This window comes from Anopheles cruzii, chromosome 2 (assembly GCF_943734635.1).
Source record: "Anopheles cruzii chromosome 2, idAnoCruzAS_RS32_06, whole genome shotgun sequence".
In the NCBI taxonomy this organism is placed as follows: Eukaryota; Metazoa; Arthropoda; class Insecta; order Diptera; family Culicidae; genus Anopheles; species Anopheles cruzii.
In genome coordinates, this window is record NC_069144.1 from 30951928 (window position 1) to 30975196 (window position 23269).

The 23269-nt window shown below is 53.4% G+C and overlaps 1 protein-coding gene across 1 annotated transcript; it reads left to right on the forward strand.

Moving 5' to 3' along the window:
• The first annotated feature begins 1119 nt into the window (after positions 1 to 1119).
• Positions 1120 to 23052, forward strand: LOC128278865 (methylcytosine dioxygenase TET-like). The gene is made up of 12 exons (XM_053017592.1): positions 1120 to 1149; positions 1859 to 2398; positions 14894 to 15022; positions 15275 to 17687; positions 17718 to 18566; positions 18633 to 18837; positions 18951 to 19114; positions 20338 to 20616; positions 20685 to 20916; positions 21013 to 22495; positions 22547 to 22954; positions 23014 to 23052. Exons 1-12 carry the CDS (start codon positions 1120 to 1122, stop codon positions 23050 to 23052), a joined length of 6771 nt encoding a protein of 2256 aa, XP_052873552.1.
• The last annotated feature ends 217 nt before the right edge of the window (positions 23053 to 23269 follow it).

Consider the following 23269-nt stretch of genomic DNA (forward strand, 5'->3'; position numbering starts at 1 on the left):
AAGGTTCAGTAGATGACTCCGAGCTCTTCTGTAGTCCGCGAGGAATATTCCCCGGCTCTTCAGGGAAGACGTCTGACGCGGACCTCTCGTAAAGCACATTGAATGTGAGAGGTAAACAAGAGCGATTTCCTTTCACTGTTGGAGCTCCAGTTCAAGAACTTTATCGCCACACTGTTGGGCGCGTATGTTGCCGCCTCGGCAAAGATGTATTTTTATCGAACCCGAACGAACGGTGGCGCTGCAGCCAGCCTCTCTCTAAGCCGCGCGATGCATTGTGCGTTGTTGGATTTTCTGCACTTTCTGCCAGCGAAAAGAGAGATGGAGAGGGAGAGAGAGTGAGAGGCAAGCAAAATGGCAACCCGCTCCTTGGGCCGCTTCTCCTGGCCAGGGGAAATGAATTGTTATTAATACCATTAATTAGTATTTACTATTATTAGACACTCTCGCGCGCGGCAGAGGCCCACGGCCTGGCCGGCCGTTGTTGCTGCTGCAGGACTGTGTGTTTTCCCCTAGGTTTAGTTTATAGTTTTCCACTAGCCCGTCTCTCTCTCTCTCTCCTGTTGCACTCGCTCTCTCTCTTTCTCCTTGACGGTGGCCGCGCACTCTCTGCGTTGGCAATATATTTTTATTTTCGCTCACACGAGGAAGCGGCGATGGCGACGGCAACGGCGCAATCGGCCGCTCGCGGGGGGTGCCAACTTCCTTTAAGACGCCGACGAGGCACGGGCGGGATGCAGGAAAAATCATAATTTATTAATAAATAGTGTTTCCTAAGACCAATATATCTTCATTTGCTGCTGGGCTCATGTGAGTTTGGTGTTCGGCGGCGCCATTTTGTGCAATTTCATGCGCTGGGCTTAAACTGACCCGGAGGCCGCTAACTTTTGCCTTTGTTTGTCTCACCCGCAAGCGCCTGAATTGCAACATAAACATAAACCATCATTTCGCAGCTGGAATCTCCCAGCGACCGGGAACCATTAGGCAGGAACTAACATTATTATGATGAGGGCTAAATTGACAGCTCTAGAGCCATGCGGCGTAGACCGTTTCCTGTAGCGGATTTTTTCAAACATATCTTACGTTAAGTACATCAAAGAAAAGTTTTATTTTATTCAAAATATGTACCATTTGGAGAAAGCCAAATTTGTGGTGAGTTAGCCGAATGTGAAGGCAATTTTCTTACTAAAGGATTCAATCATTTCCCTGACTTCCTTCAAATGGGTCAGCTGCTGCTGGTAGCGTTGCATATCGACCGTTTGATCAGGTTTGAGTAGCTCATAGTAGATCAAACCTTTCCGATCCCACCAAACATTGATTTCCGTCCATAGAGATTTAGCCGTGCAGTCGATTGTTGATGGTTCTCCTGGACTGAATCGTAAGTTTTGACGCATAGGATTCTCAAAATGAATCCATTTTTCGTCGCTAGTCACAATCCGAATGATTTCTTTTTGTGTTCAGCTCATTTTAAAACCAAGTATTTGATGTTCTGGATCGTCCTTCAAGATCTTCCTTCCTTCAAGAGTAGGTATGGAGGAGATGGCTTCTTGAATCACGTTCAACTTATCTGCGAGTTGTTGCTACGTTTAAATGTCCAAGAACTTCTCCGGAGGTCTTGCAACGAAATCCTTTACCAGCTGTCAAAACGGCAGTGTTGCCAATAATGCATAATGCTGACAGCTGGAGCCATCCAGTGCTTAAATAATATTTATTATTGAACTCACCCGTCGAAGGGTTAAAAAAATGGCATCGGGAAGTGGAATATCTTTAGAGCGTGACCGTAACTAGAGTAATTAGCAGTAAACCTAGTGTGGACCGTATTTCTCTAACCCATCGTTGTCGTTCTCATCGCTTCTTGCAGAGTGGCCGCGGTCGTAAGGCACTGAATCTCGGCGCCACCCCGAAGAACGCTCCCCCGAACGCCGCCGTCAGCCCGGCCCCGGCTTCGCTCCCGCACCCGTCGCCGAACACGACCACCGGCACACCGTCGACGCCAAATGCGGTGCAGGTGCAGCAGGCGAACCAGGTGCAACAGCAGCAGCAGCAGCAGCAGCAACTGGTGACTGTCACCGGGGCCCAGACCAACAGCGGCGGCAACAGCAGCGCCGCCGGCTCAGGAGCAGCAGCGCCGCCACCGAACAGTGCCCTGCTAGCCAGCGCCGGCCAGAGTCAGCACCAGCACCAGCAGCACCAGCATCAGCAGCAGGCCCAACTGCAGCAGCACCTCGCCCGCCATCCCCCTATACCAGGCGCTCCACCCCCCGGCGGCGGAGGAGGCGGCACGGGCCTCCAACAGCAACAGCAGCAACAGCAGCATCAGCAGCAACACCTGGCGCAGTCCATAGTCATCAAGAGCGAAGCGGGCGACAACACCATGAAGGATCAGCCGCAGCAACCGATGGTAAATTCCTACTCAAGAGATCCGATCCGAGTTGATGTTGGTCTTTGGTTAGCCTTTCCAGAGGAAAAAGGCGAGGGGGTGATGGGTCCTCGGCTCGATTGTGTGTACTTTCAATTAAAAACTTGATTATAAGCCGGTGGGAGACCCCGAAACTTTTCCCACCGATGGAGGAAAACGGCATTTTCCGGCGTGAGCTACGCCACGTGGGTTGGCGTGCAGAGTTGGCGAAGTTTCACCGAGCACACCTCCAGAGGTGGTGGGACCTCCCCTGAAGGGGGATTCTCGGCGGGGCAAATGGAAAATCGAAGAAAAATTCTTCGTTCCGGAACTCGGATAGAGAGTGCGTATCGCAGTTTTGGGCCGCGAAGTTTGACAACTTACGATGCCCTGCCCCTGGCCCTCCGCCCGCCCGTCTTGCTGGATCTCTAATCCATCACGGGACGAGGCCGGCCGGTCACCCCCCTGCACCCCGCGCGCGAAGGTACGGGAACAGGAAAAACATATTTTGGTGTAGTGGGAAAAGTTTTTCTCGGTCCTTGGGTACCGGGATTTTCCGCATCCATTATTCGGTGCGCAACTAGCCCGCCCCCGGCACACCTGCACTGCCGCCTTCCGTGCCATGATTGGATGGGCCCGGTCGGGCAGCGGGTCTTGGACGGGTGGCGCTCTCTAAGAGGAAAAGCTAATTTTGGGTTTTCTCGTTGATGAATTTTTTGGCCGTGCCTCTAGTGCCTGTGAGACCCGTGATCGAACGTCCCCCCACTACAAGGATAACGGGCTGGCCGAAAATGAGTTTTCTGCACACACACACAGGAAAAAAAAACGAAAACGGAAACGGAAACGAGGCGCACGGCGGCGGCGGCACTCAGTTTTTGGGTGGAAAATGAGAAAACGCGCTGCTCGGGCCGTCGTCGGTGATGAGCCTGCACTTTGTTTATTCATCAGCAGCGGGGGGGAACCGGGGGAAAAGTGAGTGCTCTTTTCTTCCGCTCCCCGGCCGTACGTGTAGTGGAAATTTTCCGAGAGAAAAAGGAACCCCGGCGCGGGCGGGGAGGTAATAATAATCTTGTTCCGGGCCACGGAGCTCCGGGCTCGCTCCGTCGTGGATATATGTGAAATCCTCGGCGGCTCCCCCGCGCCGGGTGACCTCGGCCTCCGTTTACCCTGCCGCCGCCGCCGCCGGCCTTGGTTTTTAATAAATATTAAGTCGGAAAATGAAGGCGGCGGCAGAAGTATGATGAATATTGCCAAGCACCGCACCGACGCACCGACCGACCGACCGACGAATGAATGACGATTTTTGGTGGCCATGGAGGCTGCGACGGCTGCAGATACGGTGGTTGTGCCGCCCTCGTGCGCTGGAATGGGTTGGAGGAAAAGTTGTTTTATTAAATTTTTTTTCTTCTTCATCTCGGGGCTTTGGCTAATACTTTCGTGTTCCGTGGCCCGGCGTGTGCGCAAACATGATACGGTGGTGGGTGGTGGGCTTGGGCCCCCCGAAATTTGCTTACATTGCGCGAGGAAAATATACACAAATATTTCATTTTCATCAAACGCGAGTTTCCGTTATTTGGAAAAACGAGCGAAAACGAACGCGCTGGGGCCATGATGACGTCACGTGTGCATCTTTTGCTGCCTTGATTAGCCAAAAGTCACGGAAAAGGCAATCGCGCAAACGAAATTGGGTACCATTCGGTCCTTTTCCCGAGTTCCTTCAGAGGCACTGCGTAACCTGGAGTCCGAACTGGGCTCTAGTTCCAGAACGAAGTCGCTTAAGCCACTTCGCTGTCATTGGGTCAGTTGTCACAATTGGCGGCACGGTCACGTATCTGGCGGTATCAACTTATATTCAAAGCGAAATAACGAGCGAAATAATGTATGTGTCCTCCAAATAAATGGACTCCTATTCAAAGTCATATCGTCATATTTAATAGGATTCGACGGTGTGGCGTGTTTAAAGGAAGAAATAAAATTGGACACCCGTCTCGTGTGGTGAATGTGGCAGGCCCTTGAAGCTTTGGAAAAGAAGTTCCACTTTGAAGTGGCTAGGGATGCAACGTTTAATTCAACGAGCAGAAGAATCTCGAGTCGATTATATTTGTGGATTTTAAACTTTTCATCGATCCACATGGAAATTTCAAGCCGTACATATTAAAGTTGATAGTTAATAGTTGTTGTAGATGTAGATCTAAAAATCCGTGTAGGGGTAGTCTTTTGTAGGGTGAAATCCTCACCTATAAGAGTTGTTGCTTCACGAATAATTTTTGCTTTCATCAAGTTGTAGTAAGCTTTCGAGTTGGAACGACCAGGAAAGGTGCTAGTTTTGGTGGACGAAGCTGCATTTGTAGACCGCAATTGCCTTTGTAATTTGTTTCTTCACGTTCCTTTAGCAACATCAACAAATTTAACTCTTCACAACTGTAGAGTTGAGACTTAGCAACAATACCTCAGTTCACAACCCTTTTGCCTAGAGTTAGGGAGGTTTCAAGGCATGCCATTCGTTTTTCCTTCTTTAAACCTTCTCAACGAAGAATTTATTGACTGCTTTTGGCGAATAGAAGAAAATTTTTAGCTTAGATCTTCATTTTACGTTTATCAGCACGTTTTGGTGTTAATTTCCTACACCTATCAGCTTAAGATCATCTCATGAAGGTCGTCTCATTTTCATCATCCTTGAATATGTTGCCTCACTGCTGTCCAATATTTCTTTCAATTTCTTGTTAAGCTTATGATTTAAACTCATATCTGTGACCATTTGACGTTCTTCATCGATTAGTCTCCATTATTTGAAGGTTTCTCTTTTAAATGTTAGAAGTTGAGATAAAAATGATGCCTTGTGAATTATTCAATGCACGTTTCTCACCTTTAGTTTTCATCAAACAATCCGCCCAAAGCAAGCATCACGCAGGATTCTTCTATCCGTCGCTCGGTCCGTAGAGGTCCGGGACAGGTACAAAAAGGATTGGGGCAGCACGGCCAGGGCCACGTCGGCCGGCGGAGGCTACTTTTGACGTAACGCACACGCCTCGCGGTGCGTTGCTTTGGGGCCAACCATCTTCACCTTGCGTCCTTGCGTGTGAAGGAGACAAGGAGAGAGAGTGAGAGGGAGTGTGTGGTTGCCGCCGTCGCCACCGGTCGATGGTTGTTTTCCTTTTTTTTTTCGGCATCGCCAAAACCTGCGGCCAAGTGTCACCGGCGAGGAGACCGTGGTGCCGTTGGAGTTGAGTCGGGGGGGCAAATAATAATGAATTATGTACGCACACACAAGCACACACGGAGACGCACATGTCGGATGACGCTCTGAGGAGGGGGGGAACTAATGGTGTAAAGGTCGTTGGAAGGAAAGACGGAGGGTGGGGGGAAAGACATTACCCCGGCCATGTGCCGGCTCGACTGCCGGGAAGGACCTTCCCAGCGCCGCGGGGGGGATGGGTGGCGAATTTTCGTCGGCCACCATGAGGAGGAGGAGAGACTAATGAAAAGCTTATGTGTACATAGAGCCTGAATACTGCGATGGGAGGGGGGGTGGGGAGAGGAGGTGGTGGGGGGCTGGGTGGTACATAAGATGACGATAGTTAAGCGTTCGTCGACCGACCGACGGTCGAAGGGACGGAAAACCGGGGGACAAAACTGTAGCTGTGTGTGTGTGTTTAGTGGGTGGTAGGGTAGGCCGCGCCAGGACGGCCGGGTGGGTGGTAGTAGGGGTGGAAAAGGAAAATTAATAGTGCTCTGCTTGCTTTTCCCGCTGTCCGCCTCTCCCTCGGACCACCCGGAATTCAGTTTTCTTACCACCCACCCACCATCGCCCTCTTGTGGGCGGATGGTGGTGGGTGGTAGTTATTTTCGTTGGTGTGTTGGTCGTGGCCCCCGTTCGTGGGTGTGTGTGTGTGCGAACCTCTCCATTGCGCCCCTTTCTGCGTCGAGGTCGTCGCCGCCGCCATCTTGCCCAGGAGCGCGCGCGCACCGGTGTGTGTGTGTGTGTGACACGTTGTACCGGAAGCGTAGCCACCAACCCCATCCCCATCGCACCTCCTCCTCCTCCTTTAGCGCCGTGTCGCCGGCATGTGTGTGAGTCACCGCAGAGCATGTGATCCTTGCAGACATGTGTCTGCGCGGGCGCGCCCGCGTGTGTGTGTGTGTGTAGGTGGGTGGGTGGTAGATTGAAAGAATAGGAGTAGGGGTAGCAGTGGGGTCGGGGGGTGTTGCCTCGAACTCCCTCGAAACATGTTGTCACTCCTCGCTCACTATCCTCCTTCCTGCGACTACGAAGAGCGCGCTGTGTGGAGCTTTCCGGTTGTGGGCCACCGGCTCTGTGTGTGTGTGTGTGTGAGGGTGCACTATTGTTATACAACAAGGGGCCGGGGGCTGGGAGAAGGCAGCAGCTGTGACTAAGAAGGGGGAACTCTCCGGTGGTGTCCTGACGACACACCGCGGAACACGCTGCGATGGGTAAGGGGCGCTGTAGTGGTGGTGGTGTGGGGTGGGGGGGGGCATAATGTCTCGATCGAAAGTGCGCAATTGACGTGCGCCATGGAAAGGAATCGCCTTCTCTTTCTCTCGCTCACTCTTTCCCGCTGCGGCTGGAAGTTGAAGGACGACAAGGAGTGACCGGCCGTGGCCTTCAGCGCAGAAGAAGAAACGCACTCGTTGGTGCGCGGGGAGTTGGGGGTCGCGAGGCATGCATTTTCCATCACCGCCCCCCACCCCTCCCGATGATCATCATCATCATCAGCGGCGGTGGAGCCTCGTCATCATCGGCGAGCGCTATCAGCAGCAGCAGCAGCAGCGGTCCGTCGTTAGCTGATAAGTGGCGCTGCAGTGGCCTCTGTGTGTGTGTGTGTGTGAGTGACTGAGAGTGTGTGAGAGAGACAGGAGAACCTAAGATTGCCTCCCTTTCCACCGCTTATTATGATTTATGATTATATTGCCGGCGCGCATAATAAGCAATTTATATAAAATATTCGTCCGCCAGAGGTCGCTAGCTGGCTGGCGGTGGGATTCCCCGAGGGGAGGGGGGTGGGGGGCGTCGCTTCCCCCGGAAGAAGACGGCGGCGGTCGCATCGCAAGTTCTGACTAATTTTTCCTCTGCCCAACGCCTGGTCCATCATCCTCGGACCTCGGACAGAGGACATTCAGGATGTTGAGCTCAAAATTGGATGACACAACACACACACACACACACACGGGCGCTAGGGCACATGTGGCCACCACCGGCCGGTTGGGTAATCAATGTTTGCTTTGCATTATTTGGAGGCAACACAGCAAACGATGATGTTTACGCGCCGCCGCGGCCGTCGCTTCGTTCTTCGGGACGGTTCTTGGAATGTCAGATAAACAAACAGCGCGTGAGAGGGTGGTGGCCAAATGTGTAAGGGAATCTACGTGATGTAGGATCTACGAATATCCACGCACCACGCGCGGTGCTCACGAATCTTTAGTAAACAGACGGACCGGACGTGTTAGTTCACAGTGACGTCACATCACACTTATTGGCCGGGTGTGTGACGAGGTTTTCCGGAAGAAAATCGGAACATTGGTGGCTATTTCCTGTGCACTTCTTCTTCCTAGAGGTCGGCTAGTGTTAGAACCTTTGCAAGAACATAGTACTAAGCTTCACCACCACGGCTATGTCATGTCCAGTATGGTAACACTAAGCCAAACAATTATTTATTGAACAGATAAAATAAGATGAACGCCGAAGAACTCGTAGATGAACTCCACACATGAAATTGATCGGATTGAACTATCCTAGAGTACCTTGGATAGTCAAGAATAAGAAATTCGTAAGGATTGATGGTTAGGAGCGCCGCTTTGAAGGAACACTGAGCGCATCCACGTCCGGAGTCAAGAGATCTTCCTCATGGGAAGTCGTCTGCAACTTCCATTGAATGTTTTCCAAACCATTAATCAAGCGTGCAGTCGAGCGGGGACCAGATTGCCGTAAGGCGCCTCAATGTAGGCAAGGTCACGGAAGTCCTCATTGGCCACAGCTCATGACTAGTCGCCCTAGCTGTCAATATGCCTTAGCGACTATCATTTCGAAATGCGGCATGAAGCTTAGTTTAGAGTGAAGTAGGATACCCAAATCTCGGACTCTCTGTCAGACTCCGATGTCAGAAGAAGGCCAGAGTAGTATGTGTCCAACGATTGATTCTGTTGACATCGGCTTCTGGTCTGAAAAGGACGCCAAGACGAAAGGATGATCATGGAAAAAGGGTGACCATTCCATTCCAACCATCAGCAAGTTGAGGTTTCTCCAATTCTTCTTGTAGTCCCATTTTATCGACGAGTTCTCACCGCGCTGATAGTGTAGGGCTCCAATCCGGAGCAATCCGCGGTTGGCGCTGGTAGGCGTGAGTTCGAACCCCATGACAGTGCGCTGTGGTATTCACGAGAATAGGGGACCAACTAGGGCAATACTAGGTTGTTCAATAAGTTTCAAGTCTCAGGTCTCCCTGAGTTTACGGTCTCCTTGAACATCAATGCACTGGTTCCAACGAGGTTCCAGTTTATAAATTTCGTCCCTGAAGTGAGAATCTAAAAGGGCTTCAAAAATATGTTGCCACAGCTGTTATGGGCTGGAAACAGATGGAAGTCGCTAGGGTCCAAATATGACCAATACGGAGGATGTTCTACCAATTCGAACATAAATTCTTGGATTTTTGCCATTTTCAAAATGCGCTTGTGGCACGTTGCATTGTCCTGAAGAAAAACGATTTTTTTCTTCTTTATTAGGTTAGCAGCAGCGCTCTCTGTTATCGAAACTTGTAACTTATTGAACAACCTAGTAGAGTAGTTGATTAGTTGGCCCACTTTCTACATCGCCAAAATGGCCATTCTTGCGACAGAATCGAAAAGAGAAAACGAATTAGAGAGAGACAGCAGCGAAGAAGTGGCTTGGTTTGTGTTTTATTTCTATTAGTTTTCCGCGCCGTTGTTCGCCTCCGTGGTGTCCTTTGGCCACCGCACCACACGTTCTCTCCCCATCGCAGTCGGCGTCGGCCGGCTGATGGATGTTGGGATAAATATTTTTATCTCGTTGTTTTGTTTTCGCCGCCGCGCCTATTCCATTACGCGGGATTTTCCGTTTACCATTTTTCCTCCATTTTCCGATGGCGCGGCCGCCCTCCCATCAATTGGGGTGGGACCCCGTGAGCTGGTGGCATAAATCTTTCAGGGTGCGCCCCACGATTTGCGTTTGTATTTTCTAATTTTTCCCCATTTTCTCAACCGGCTCGGCTGAGGGGGACATGCGCGGCTCCGCGGGGAAGCTAAAATATGGCAGCCATTTAATCGTCCTCATTTCGAGGACTTGGCCCCGTTTTTGCGTCGTTATTGTTTTGTTTACGTTTGATTGTTTCCAACGCCGGGGACGCGCGGGGACACGTGCACTTCGCTTTAAGTAGGTGAATAAAAATAACTTAAATATTCCCACTGTCTCTCACTCTCTCCGACTGACTGTCCGGTGGCTTGGAACGCCCGCGTCCCATAAACCACAAGAAATGTAAATTGTGGCCACGAGAAATAAATTTGAAAAACAAAAGCCATCCACGCGCTCGCTCGCAACAATGAATGGTGTGTTGCGGTGGGAAATGCGCACACACACACACGCAGTGATCCAATCTTGCGATAAGACACAGGAAAGCCCTCCCTGTGACTCGCAACGAATGTATCTTAGAGGTGAACACCCGTTACCTGTGTCCGTTCCGAGCGGGATGCAGCCAACTGAAACGCGCCCCCAGCACAAGGAAACAATAGTTTCGATCGCCCCCATGTGTGTATGTGTGTGTGTGTAAGAAGATTGTAACATCGTTACATCCGACCACTCCACTCGCGATTTTATTTTTGCCTTCCGCCGCCGATAAATTACGACTTTGCCGACGACAGCGCGGCTCGCCGCCCCGAAAAACCGACAGCCGCGCACAGTGGGCGAATGCTGGCCTGGGCGTGAGTCAAAATGGCGTAAAGAAAAAGTGTCGCGTCCACTGAGCGGACACACACCCAGCGGACATGTCTATTAATGACGGATATGCCTTCGCTCCCTAAGTTACGCAGTTAATGTGTTTAGGCCTTTAAAGTCCCTGATGTTTGTTGGATAAATTCCAAAAAAGCCCGCAAAATCAAAAGATCAAGAACGAATACCAAAAGTAGTTCCTGTCACAATATTTGGATACCAAAATTGATTCCTGTTTTCGAATGTCATCATACGAATGAAATAATTTGCAATGAAATTCACGACTTCTCTCCCCGAGGTGTCACAAAGAACTGGTTTACTTGCAGATACTACTCGAAGCCTGCGTGGTTGCGATTTGAAGATCTGGAAGTGTCCAGGGTTGCTCCAAATTTCTGTTTGTTATATTTTATAGGGACTTTGAGCTGCCTTACATTCGCCTCTTTTTACATACTCAACTAATTCTTCTTTTTCCTATTCGCCATCAACCGCTAAGGGGTCTTGGACTGCACCAGAGACAATGTTAATCTCTGCTGCTTTCTGTAACGATGCAACTAAACTATTGCTATCTTTATTTAACTTTTAATTCCAATTTTAATTCTATTATTTATTCATTGAAAGCCAGTTGTCTTTCGGGGTGACCCTGAGTGTTAAGACCCTAGTCTCGTTTGCGAAGATTTCGAACTGGGAGGAAAAGTGAAGTAAAAGAGCCCCGAATCAGGGTTGCCTCAAGTGCTTTAAAGATATCGATTATAGCTTGACGTATGCAATAATTCTGCTATGGTTTTGGACTTTGGACTTTGGACAATATGGTTTGAAGGAAATATTATATTTGACACACTCCCATACCACTTCGATGGGTACTATGAGGCGTGTCTTAGTATCCTCTGAATATGGCTAAGCGTGTGACATCATCGCGCATCCCAGACCATAACTTTGCAGTAAGTTCTTACGAATAAAGAACGAATACAAGTCACCATTGCAGGGAACGGTGCCAAACGAATCTAGTGGCCGACTTACCATCCCCGTGTTGCTTTGCTTTCCGTGAGTCGGGTACCGGATTGTGACCACCGACTAGCGAACGCCACACCGACTGTGCGCTTCTGCACCTACCTCGCGGACGCAGTCAACCTGCAACAACTGCTGCGGCGCGGTCCCTTTGGGGGCCCCGCCGTTGCCAGGGGAACGAGCGGGTGAAGGGGGGGGAGAGAGAGAGTGCGCGAGAGAGGAAAATTCAATTGTAATAAATTAAACAAAGTCACTGGAACGTAATTTATGCTCCCATTGTCTGGCGCAAAACTTCCTCTTGCTGCTCCTGCGCCATGTGGCCCGCCTACCCGTCTGTCCCGACGGTGGAGGTGGCCGCCGCCAAAATGAGTGTGTGTGTGTGCGTGCGTTTATGTGCAGTTTTCGTCGCTGCATCGTCGTCACTGCTGCACTCCCCGAGGCCCCCCCAGCGGGCTTTCTTTGGCTCTCCCCCGTGGCCTTTCGGTTCCTTTTATGGTGCGCCCTCCCCGGGTGGGGGGGTTACTCTCGGGGGGTGGTGTGTGATAACTTTGCGTGTACACACACACACACATCCCGCCGGAGTTTGGTGCTTTATCTTCCCGTTCCCGGTGACGCGAAGAAAGGGCCTTTGTGCCATTCATTCGCGCTCGTTGTGCTGACCCCTCAGCTAATCTCGTGGACCCCGCTCCAGCTGCTCGATTGTTGTATGGTGTGTCCTCAGGGACCAGAGAAACTTTTGTGGAACTTCTAGGCAACCAATAGAAGCGAGAACTCCTGTCCCAACACCTGTCCCAACGGGGCTCATCATGGGACAGAGTCGGGACACTTAGGGATCGTGCGCACGCTGGAGCCGATCTACGTGCTGACGTACTCAAGAGAAAGAGCTCCAATTGCCTGACAATCCCATAAATATGACAGTCAAATGGGCACGTCTTCTTCATTGGAGCTGTCAAACCCCGTCGAATGAAGAATCATCTGCCGCCGCGATAATGAGTCACAATCAAGGAAGTCGCCAGACACGCCGCCACGTCGAGCTGCAATCGGTGGGGAGAGATAGAAAGGGAAAGAGAAAGAGAGAGTGTAATTTATGAAATCAATTAAAATTTTATTACACCCAGTTTTATGTCCCAAGCGGGGGACGACGGCCCCCGACGAGTCGGCTGTGCCCGGGGCCAGTTCAATGCTTTCGGTCTACTAGGTTGTTCAATAAGTTTGCTGCGGGCTGCCAAATACTCTTCCACAGGTGTTATGATCTCATCCTTTGATGAAAAATGCTTTTCACGTATGAAATAGGGTCTGGAAACAGATGGAAGTCGCTGAAAGTCGCCGAATCTGATGAATACGGTGGATGCTCCAACAATTCGAACTTTAATTCATGGATTTTTGCCATTTTCAAAATGCTCTTGTGCTTACTAATTTTCTCCTTCAGCTGGTCTTAAAGGTTACAATAATATTCAAAATGTATTGTTTTACCAGTTTGCAAGTAATCCATTAGCAAAATTCCTTCCGCATCTCAAAACACGGATGCTAACTCCTTTTTGGGCGAGTTCTAGACACGAACTCGTTTCGGACCCGAAGAATCAGGTTCAAATCACTCTTTAGCCTCTTGTTTAGATTCAGGATCATGGTGAGAGCCCAAGCCTCATCCATAGTGATGAGTCGTGTCGACACAAAATCCACTTTATTCTATCGAAAACACTTTAAATGTTGTCAAGAAAGATGCATTCGAATGCGTTTTTGTTCCATTTAAAACGAATGCGGCACTTCAGGAAACCCTATACTTCAGTCAAAATATTGATAATACTTGTAGAAATCTAGTATATTTCTTAATTTTTATTTTTATGATCGGGAGATATCGTTTCGTACTTCTGAATGCGTTGAGTGTCACACATGAACTAACTTGAGTAATCTCCGATTGTGCGGAGAAAACTTTGTCAATGAATACTTGACGATTTTTTGTAAACACTGCTCGACGATGCTACTCGACTGCTCGAATTCGTACACGCGTACTTTTTCGAAAATATATTGTTACGACGAGGTCGCTACATACTGCTCAATGAGATAGCTAGGCCTTATACTAAATCTCTTCAAGTGATTCGACGATTTTCCAATACGATATCCGGTATTTTTTCTTCTGCAATCCGGGTCTTTTTCACAGTGTTTCTCCTTTATCTGGTCTAGAAGGATACAATAATATTCCAAATCCATAGTAATCCATAAACCAAATTCTTTCCGCATCCCAAAAACGGATGCTAACACCTTCTTGGGCGTTTTCTAAAACTGTGTTTGGACTTCCTTGACGTGGATCGTTTTCAAGGCTTGAGACGACCATGTTTATAGTCAGCAACCCATCTTTTTACTGTATTAATTGAAGGCGAAGATTTCCCGTATACTTTTCACATTCGTTCATAAATTTTCTTTGCTTTTAAACCTTCCAAAAATAAAACTTCAATCACTGCACGATACTTGATGAATTAACCGATTGAAACGAAACTTCACACACGTTCATATGAAGAGGGTACCAACATAAGAAAATAATTGAAACTTATTGAACAACCGAGTACACAGCTTCGGTCGGGTTTGGGTCCCTCGGGGAGACCCTCTCCGGTCACAACAACCTGGTGTGGGGTCCCCGAAAAAGGGGGAATCCCTGTGGCGGCTTGCCCAGAAGCGGCGTCCCTGCGGGGCATCGGGAATGGCGAACCAATTGGTGAATTTAGTGACCCACCAGCAGCAGCAGGGAGACTTCCTACGCACCCTCGAGAACTTGTGTTTTCTTCGTCGTAGTTGGGCCAGCGAAGGTTAAATTGTTTTAATGAGAGACGATATGCAGGCATCATCGTTTACAGGACTTGAGACCTGAGAGCGGGGAACCCCAAACGGTTGAAAAAGCCCTGTGTTGTAGGTCCGCCAATCCGGGTCCCTTCCGGGGAGACCAGAAGACACCCGTTAATGTCCCTGTCGCGCCACGAGCAAAAGAGAGAGAGAGAGAGGAACCGAAGATAAGCATCATCTTCCGGTCGTGTTGGGGCCGTCACTAGACTCTCGTCGTCGAGATATCGCACAAGTGGCGCGCGCACCCTTGTGTATGTGGGGGGCGGGGTGCGTGGCCGAAGGTGATGGTCAAATGTATGCAAATTTCGCAATAAATTATTGCAGACTGGCTGGCGGCGGCGGCGGGCGTTGGGCGGCGCAATAAATAGATGCAAAGTGGCGATTCTTCGCTTCCTTCCTCCCTTTTTGTAGCGCCCGCGTACGGTGCCGCGCCGGTGCCGCGCCGCTATAGAGCCGGGGAGAGGAACGCTAATAATGGTCGACGGTGTGGTGTCCCTACAGCCGGCAGCAGCATGGCGTGTGGCGTAGTCACTCTCGTTTGCATAGAAATGGCTGAATTAACATTCTTCCAGCAAAAACGACGTAGACCTAAGGATATGCAGCCAAAATCTAGGGGCCCGGGACCAACCTCTGAAATTTGCACCGCGAATGTACTGAACTCAACGAGACTAATGCTCCTGCCTCTCCTTTCCCATTTGCAGGCCCCGATGGCGTTCTATCCAACCTGGCAGGCCGACCCGTCGCAGGGCTGGCAGAACCAGTTCATCCAGCAGATCCCACAGAACACACCCGCAATCACGCCCCTCAACTCCCTGGAGTTCCAGCCGCAGGTACATTACCACGAATACCACCAACCGCAGCTCCAGCGCCACCTGGCGGCGGCGACGACGCAGTACGATCCGTACGATCGTGTGCTGCCGATCCCGAATCACTACTTCTAAACCCGGGCGGACGACACTGATGCTGCATGCGACCACCTAACACACTTACACGCACACACACACATACAGAATCCTCCGCAATCCTACACCCCGTAACAAACTCCCTCAGTTCCTGATGTTGTGTTTGTTGTGCCGTTTTAGGGCTACGCCGCGTACCAACCGAACGGCTACGTCCAGACGGCCGGCATCGGGTTCGATCCGAACTACGGCCGTACGTACGCCGCCCCGCCGGCGGCCGTCCAGCGCTACGACTTCCAGGCGGCGGCCAACCAGATCGCCGCCCCGATCAACCAGGTGTCGCTGCAGAGCGTCAGTTTCGCGCCGACCGTCACGTACGCCGGCCAGGTCCCGGCGTCCGCAGACCACCAGTTCCAGCTGCAGCTGCAACAGCAACAGCAGCAGCAGCAGCAGCAAAAGTCGGCGGTGGCCGCATCGTCCGCCACGTCCGCCGCCGCTTCGGCGGCGTCCGCGTCGTTGTCGGGAAACGACATGCCTGGATATCCACGGGTGAGCAGCGTACCGCCGCGCTCACTCAACTGTAATGGATATTCAGGCCAACAGGAATACAGCGGTCCCCAGCAACAACAAACCACAACGACGGCGTCGCCGACGGCAACGACCAGCAGTAGTACCGTGGCACTACCACCAACTAGTGTCGCCAGCAACACTGCTGCTCCTCCGTCTGCTTCAACGTCCTCGTCGGCCGGCACGGGCTCAGCCGGCGGTGGCGGATCCACCAGCAGCAACAACAACAACATGCACCCACCGGGCGGTGGTGTTCCGCAGTCCCCGAACCGCATGCAGCAGCAACCACCGCGGCCCAACTCGAACCAGCTCTACGCCCAACAGTCCCCCAATCCGTACAACGGCGGCGGCAGTGGTGGAAGTCTGCAACAGTCCCCGAGCCACAACGGGAACACCTCGTACACGAGCGGCATGCACACTCCCTCGCCGATGTCAGACAATCAGCAGCAGCAGCAGCAGCAGCAGCACCTACAGCAGTCCCCGAGTCACTTGCAGCAGCAGCAAACCGATTGGGGCTGGACTCAGCAGCAGCAGCAACAGCAACAATCCGGTGCGGATCTGTTCAGTCAGTCCGATCGCGTCAATCTGAATTCGCGCCTCAAAACGATGATCATGAACAAGAGCGCTGACCCGAAGGATGCGCTCGGCGGCGGCCATCTTGTCGGCCATCACCAGCAGCAGCAGACTGGTGGCGGATCGGCCAACCCACAGGCAGCCGGTCATTTTTTATCGTATAGCCACCATCTCCGTGACAGTCTAACGCCAACACACCACCTGGCTCCGGGCTCCGGCCAGGTGGGTCAGTCCCAGGGGTCGTCAGCCCAGCAGCAGCAGCAGTCACCGCCGAGCGTTACGCCGGCTGGCGGCATGATGGCACCCGGGGGAGGCGATAGCAACAGCAACAGCAGCAGTGGTACTACCCCGAACGAAGGAGGCGGTGGTACCACTCTCGGCGGAGATGGTGGCGCATCGGGAGGACTGATCGGCGGGATGGGGAACCTCGTCGATCCGAACTGGAAGCAGCACCCCGGCGGGGGCAACACCGTGGCCCCCGGCAACGGCAACAGCAACAGCAATAGTAGTAGTAACGTCAAGTCACCGCTTGACCACCACCATCAGCAGCAGCAGCAGCAGCATCACCTGCAGCAGCAGCAACAACATCAGCAGCAGCACCATCACCTACATCACGATCTGCTGGTCGGTGGTGGTGACCTACACCAAACCACGAAGCACTCGGTTTTTGAGCAGAAGCAGCAACTAATCGACAAGAATAATGGCGACCCCGGAGGCGGAGGTCTCGGGTCGCCCAGCAGCCTCGACCTGAAGCCGAAGATGGGCAAGTCGTCGGCGTCGTCGTCGCCCTCCTCAGGGGGCTCACCATCCACAGGCTCGAAAGCTAAAAAGGGCGACAAGCACGGCAAGCAATCGAAGAGCAGCCAACAGCAGCAACAACATCATCACCTCGATCCATCGCTGGACCCGGGTAAGGGCTACTCGAGCTTTATGCACCACGAACACCATCACCTGCAGCAGCACCAGCAGCAGCACCAGTATGCGCCGCACCTCAACCAAACATATCCCGGCGGTGGATCGACGACCTCGAACGGCAGCGGCGGATACTCTCCCGCAGCCGGTTCGTCGATGATGCTGGACTCGGCGGCAGTCAAGGGTGGCAGTTTGCTGGACGACAAGGGTCCGCTGAACCGGTTCCGGCACGACACGCTCGCCAGTGGCTTCAATAGCACCAGCACCAACCTGCACCAGGGAACCGCTTTCCATCACCCGTCGGCCGGTGCACCGCCGTCCAACTACAACCTGATGGCGGTCAAGAAGGAACCGGGCCTCCTGCTGGACGGCAGCGGAGGAGCAGGAGGAGGCGACGGCGGGAGTCAATCCGCGGCGGCGGCCCTCGGAAAGTTTGACGGTGGTGGCGGTGGCGGCTACGAGAAGAACTATCAGAACTTTATCCGCTACGGTGACTACGGAGGGTGCACCGATAACGGGGCGTCGCAGGCAGCACAGTCGCAGGGTGGCGCGGGGATTGGCGTGGCCTCGAAAGTGCCGGGCGCAGCGGCCGACTATAACAGCTACTACTCACCGTACGCGGCCGCCGCCGGAGGCTACTCGAGCTACGGTGGTCAGAACTATCCGAACTACCACAACCACCAGGCGACCGGTGGCGGCGGCGGCGGTGGGTTCGGTGCAGGTGGAGCCGGCGCCGGTGACGTGAACCCGCTGCTCCTGCCGGCGATGGCCGCCACCAGCAGCCCGATAGCGCACCAGACCAACTTCGAGCAGCAGATTCCGGCCCACACGTACCCGATCCCGAAGAACAGCAGCCTCACGGCAGCGGCCAGTGAAGGCGGTGTCCCGATCAAGCTCGAAACGGACGACTCGGGAGCGTACCTGGGACTCGGAGTAGGTGCCGGAACGTCCCTCGAACCACCCGGAACGAACCCCACTGTGGCGGAAGGTTCCACGGAGGGTAGTGGTGGCAGCGGCGGTGGGTCCAGCACCGGCACTCCGTCCGGTGGTACGACCGGTAGCACCACCAACACGACGACGACCACCACCACCACCACAACCACCAGCAGCAGCAGCAGCAAGTCCAAGTCGAAGAAGGGTGACAAGAAGGACAAAAGCAAGGACAGCCACGGTGGGGCGGATGGTCCCGAGGGTAAAGCAGAAGGTGGCAGCAGCACCACCACCACGTCCAAGAGTGGCGGTGGAAGCAAAAGCAAGAAGGATTCGAAGAGTAACGTCAAGAAGGAACCGCTCGATCCGGCCCAGAAGGCGGACGAAGACAAGCTGGAGAAGTCACACAAACCGGAAGCGCCCGATTGCGATTGCTTCAGCGGTGGCACCGACAAGGCACCGTCGGAACCGGGCAGCTACTACACGCACCTCGGTAAGAGCCGCTCGCCTCTCCATCGGTCAATGCGATACGCGATCACTAATCACTCTTTTTTGGTAGGTTGCGCGGCCACGCTCGAGGAGCTACGCCGGGAGACGGAGAGCCGGGTGGGGCTGACGGGCAAGCAGCTGCGGATCGAGAAGGTCGTGTACACGGGCAAGGAGGGCAAATCGAGCCAGGGCTGCCCGATCGCCAAATGGGTCATCCGGCGGGTCGACCAGGAGGAGAAGCTCCTGTTCGTCGTGAAGCGCCGGCAAGGGCACCGGTGAGTCCTATGTGGTCGGATCGTGTGCTACCCCTTTTTCATTGTGCTGTGTCCCAGCTGTGCAACAGGAACTCACTGACACTGACTCTTCCCAATTCTTCGCTCTCTCGTAGGTGCCGGGCGGCGTACATTGTGATCTGCATCGTCGTGTGGGACGGCATTCCGGCGCACGAGGCGGACAGCGTCTACCGGATGCTGTCGGTGAAGCTGAACAAGTTTGGCCTGCCCACCGTGCGGCGCTGTGCCACGAATGAGAACCGAACCTGCGCTTGCCAAGGTAAAACGCCGAATTGAGATGTACTTGTAGTGACGAATTTCAGAAATTTATTCTGTCGGTCGTCGGATGAAATCGCGAACTTTCTTTAGAAAGCGCGCCAACATTTTCTGCACAATCTTCTGGTCCAGCTCAGCACCTCTGCAGCATCCCGCATCACCTTTCCAATCTTCTTCAACTTCCATTTGATTTCTGCCCAAAAATGTTCGATTGGGCGGAGTTCAGGGCGTAATTTGGAGGGTTGATTTTGTTGGAAAAAGGCAATTTGGTTGGAAAAAGCCTTTGCGATGAAATATTCCACCTTACTGTCACCACTTTTGGTACTACTTTGGTACCACTGAACTACCTCCCGGAGCTTACCAAATCAGGTCAAAACTTATTTCGACCTCAGTGTGACTTAATAAATGATAGAACTAGCTTTTTGAGGCTCTCTTCCTTGTACAGCGTTGACTTCATCGTCGTGTTTATGATGAAAACCTTGGTTTTCCGTCCACAGGTGCCAATTCAATGCCAGATCATTAGTTTCAGTGCAAATTTATTGGCGAATACAAATTTGAATTTAGAAAGGACATAGGTTTTGTTTAAGTGTCCTGTTTGGATGCTTATGTAGAAATCTGTTAATTTCTTAATTTTTATTTTTGTGATCGGAAGATATAGTTTCGTGCTTCTGAATGCGTTGAGTGTTACACATGAATTAACTTGAGTAATCTCCGATTGTGCGGAGAAAACCATGTCAATGAATACTTGACGATTAGTTGGAAACACTGCTCGACGATGCTACTCGACTGCTCGAATTCGTATTATGACGAGGTCGCTACACTTACATGCAAGGAAAGAACAGTAGGCTCTTCGTAGACAAATCCTCTGGACAGTACTTCTGCTGACACGATACTTTTTTGCAATATCTCGAACCGGGGATCCAGAATTTGCCTTAATTGATCTCAAAACCTCCCAGTTAAGCTGCCGGTCGTATGTTCCACTACGACACCTACTCTGAAACTTTCGGTCTACGGTATTAGGCTTCTTTCGAGTTCCATTAATCATAACGTTCTATAAACTCCGCCTACCAAGATGAAACTTTTAGCACTGAAAGTCGAATGTTCACTAAAGACATAGCTGTCAAAACATTTGAAAAACCGACCACCAGAGGCGCTACTAGAAGACACTTTTCCCGATTTTAAGTGTGCCATGCTTTAACCGATCGCAATGTTCTTCTTTCCGCGCAGGGCTCGATCCGGAATCGTGCGGCGTGTCGTACAGCTTCGGGTGCAGCTGGTCGATGTACTACAACGGGTGCAAGTACGCCCGCTCGAAGACGGTCCGCAAGTTCCGGCTGTCGGTGAAGAACGAGGAGGCGGAGATCGAGGAGCGGATGAACGTGCTGGCCACGATGCTGAGCCCGCTCTACGTGACCGTCGCCCCGCAAGCCTTCCAGAACCAGGTGCAGTACGAGCGGGAGGCGCCCGACTGTCGGCTTGGCCTGAAACCGGGCAAACCCTTCTCCGGTAAGACCGCCAGGTCGCCTCTTGACCGCGTGTATCTCCAATGACCACCCTCCTCCGCTTCTTTGTAGGTGTGACGTGCTGTTTGGACTTTTGTGCCCACACGCACCGCGATCTGCACAACATGCAGGACGGGTGCACGGTGCAGGTGACGCTCCTGAAACCGCTGCCACCGGGCGTAAAGCCGGACGACGAGCAGCTCCACATCCTGCCACTCTACACGATGGACACGACGGACGAGTTCGACAGCGAGGAGGGCCAGAAGAAGAAGCACGATACGGGCGCGGTGCAGGCGCTGGAGAAGTGAGTGTAAAGCATTGGTTCTACGGGGGGACAGGGTGTGGTGGCCGCGCACCAACCTTCACACACACTAATTCTTCCTCCGTCTCGTTTCTGCAGATTCCAAACGGAGGTGCGTGTCCGCTCGACTCCGCTGCAACCGTGCCGGCGGCACGGGAAGAAGCGTGGCAACGGCAAGGACGAAAAGCTCGGCAAGGACGGTTCGGACGGTGGGGGCACGGCCCCGGAAACGCCACCGCCACCACCGCCACCGACGAAGAAGGAGAGCAAATCGAAGAGCAAAAAGTCGTCCTCATCGTCGTCCGGCTCGACGACGGCGGCCGCGAACGGCGACGTAGCGTCCCCGGGAGGGGCCGGTGGAAGTCAGAGCGGCGGCGGCGGCGGAGGGTCATCGTCCGGTGCCGGGTCACCGAGAGCCCTGACGCCCGGTAGCCAAAAGAGCGCCGGTGGCGGTGGCGGCAAGACGATCGGCGTTGGTCCCGCATCCGGCAACGGTGGTTCGCTGGGTGTGGCCACTGCCGCCGTGGGAGTGCTGGGAGACAAGTTGTCTCCGATGCACGGGGCTGGCACGGTGCCAACGCTCCTGGCCGGTGGATTACCACAGGCCGTGGCCGCCGGTAACAACACGAGCGCCTTCACGGCACCGGGCAACGCGATCAACTCGCCGAACGCGGCCACCAACAGCACGCTGATCGATATGGCGTCAATGATCGACAACTTTACTGACGCCCAGCTCCAGTCGAACCAGATCTCGAGCACGGTCCTCGATTCGCCGTACAGCTACGACTACAACACCGGCCAGTACATCGACAACCGGCAGTACTACAACAACTGGCCGACGGATTACTACGGGAACCCGCGAGGCGGTGACCCGAGCAAGCTGGGGCTGGGGCGCAACGAGGAGATCCCGGACACGACCACTCGGCCGGGTAGTAACAGCAGCAACTCGGCGTTCAGTCCCAGCATCCCGGATCCGACGAAAACGCCGACACCGATCCATATGGACGACTACGGGACAACCAAGCTCGGTGCGCAGGCGCAACAGCAACAACAGCAGCAGCAGCAACAGCATCAATCGCAGCAGCAACAACATCCGGCGCAGCAGCAGACGCAAAACACGTACCACACGCTGCAGCAACCGGAGCAGGGCTTCGTGAAGCCGAAACCGCCGGACTACAACCCGGCGGCGGCGGCCGGTTACGGGTACCACCATGCGAACACGGCGATGAGCTACGGTTACCACCCCCACCACCATCCGCCGTATCACCATCACCACCACCACCACACGCCGTACGATCCGTATCAGAACTACAACTACGGGTATCCGCCGCAGACCTACCACCATCATGCCGCTGCCGCTGCGAGCTACCACAACATGTACCCGGCCTCCGCCCAGACGCAGCTCCCGGGCACGGGGCCAGCACCGCCGCCCCCACCGACGGCCGTCATCCCGGCGCCACCGCCACCGTCCAACTGGAACCTCTATCCGGCGCACATCGGATCGGCACCGACGCAGCTTCACGTGGCGGCCGCCACCGGAGCCGGCGTCCACCATGGTGGTGGTGGCAAGCAGTCGGCGGTGGTGACGGACCTTGGCCTGGCACCGCCGGTGGTCATCGCTCCCCCACCGCAGGTGCCCAGTGTACCGTCCGTACCGAAGGAAACGCTCGGCGAGGTGACGGAAACGAACGAGAACGTGGACTGCTTCGAGGACCCGCAGATGGGCGGTGTGGCGATTGCGCTGCCCCACGGGAGCGTCATCATCGAGTGTGCGAAGCTCGAGATGCACTCGACGACGGCGGTCAAGAAGCCGAACCGGTTGAATCCGACGCGCATGACGCTCATCTTCTACCAGCACCGGAACCTGAACCGGCCCAAGCACGGAATCGCCGAGTGGGCCGAGAAGATGCGGCTCAAGAAGCTGGGCATCCCGACGAACGATCCGATCGACGACAAGGACATGCTGCTGGAGGACGCGGACATCAAGGCGGAACCGCTCGACGAGCTGCACCACCTGCACCACCGGCACCACATGGGTGATGTAAGTGACACTGTCAGCGGTTGTGGTGCGCTGAAACTAACCTCTCTTTCCGTTTACAGGAACATGACATGATGGACGTGGAATATCCGGGTGTCTAGTGGTGAGAGAAGGATCTGCCATCGAGGCGGACGCTGGATGAGCAGATCGGAGTGCCAGAGCAGCCACCAAAGGACGGCACCAAACCACTTTCGTCACCACCACCGCCCAGCAACCCGTTGCTGCCATCGTCCGACGCAGTAGTTGAAGCAACCACTGCACTTGGCAGCGCGGTCGACCAGCTCGCAGCAGGCGGCGGCAGTAGAAGTCAGTCGCAGC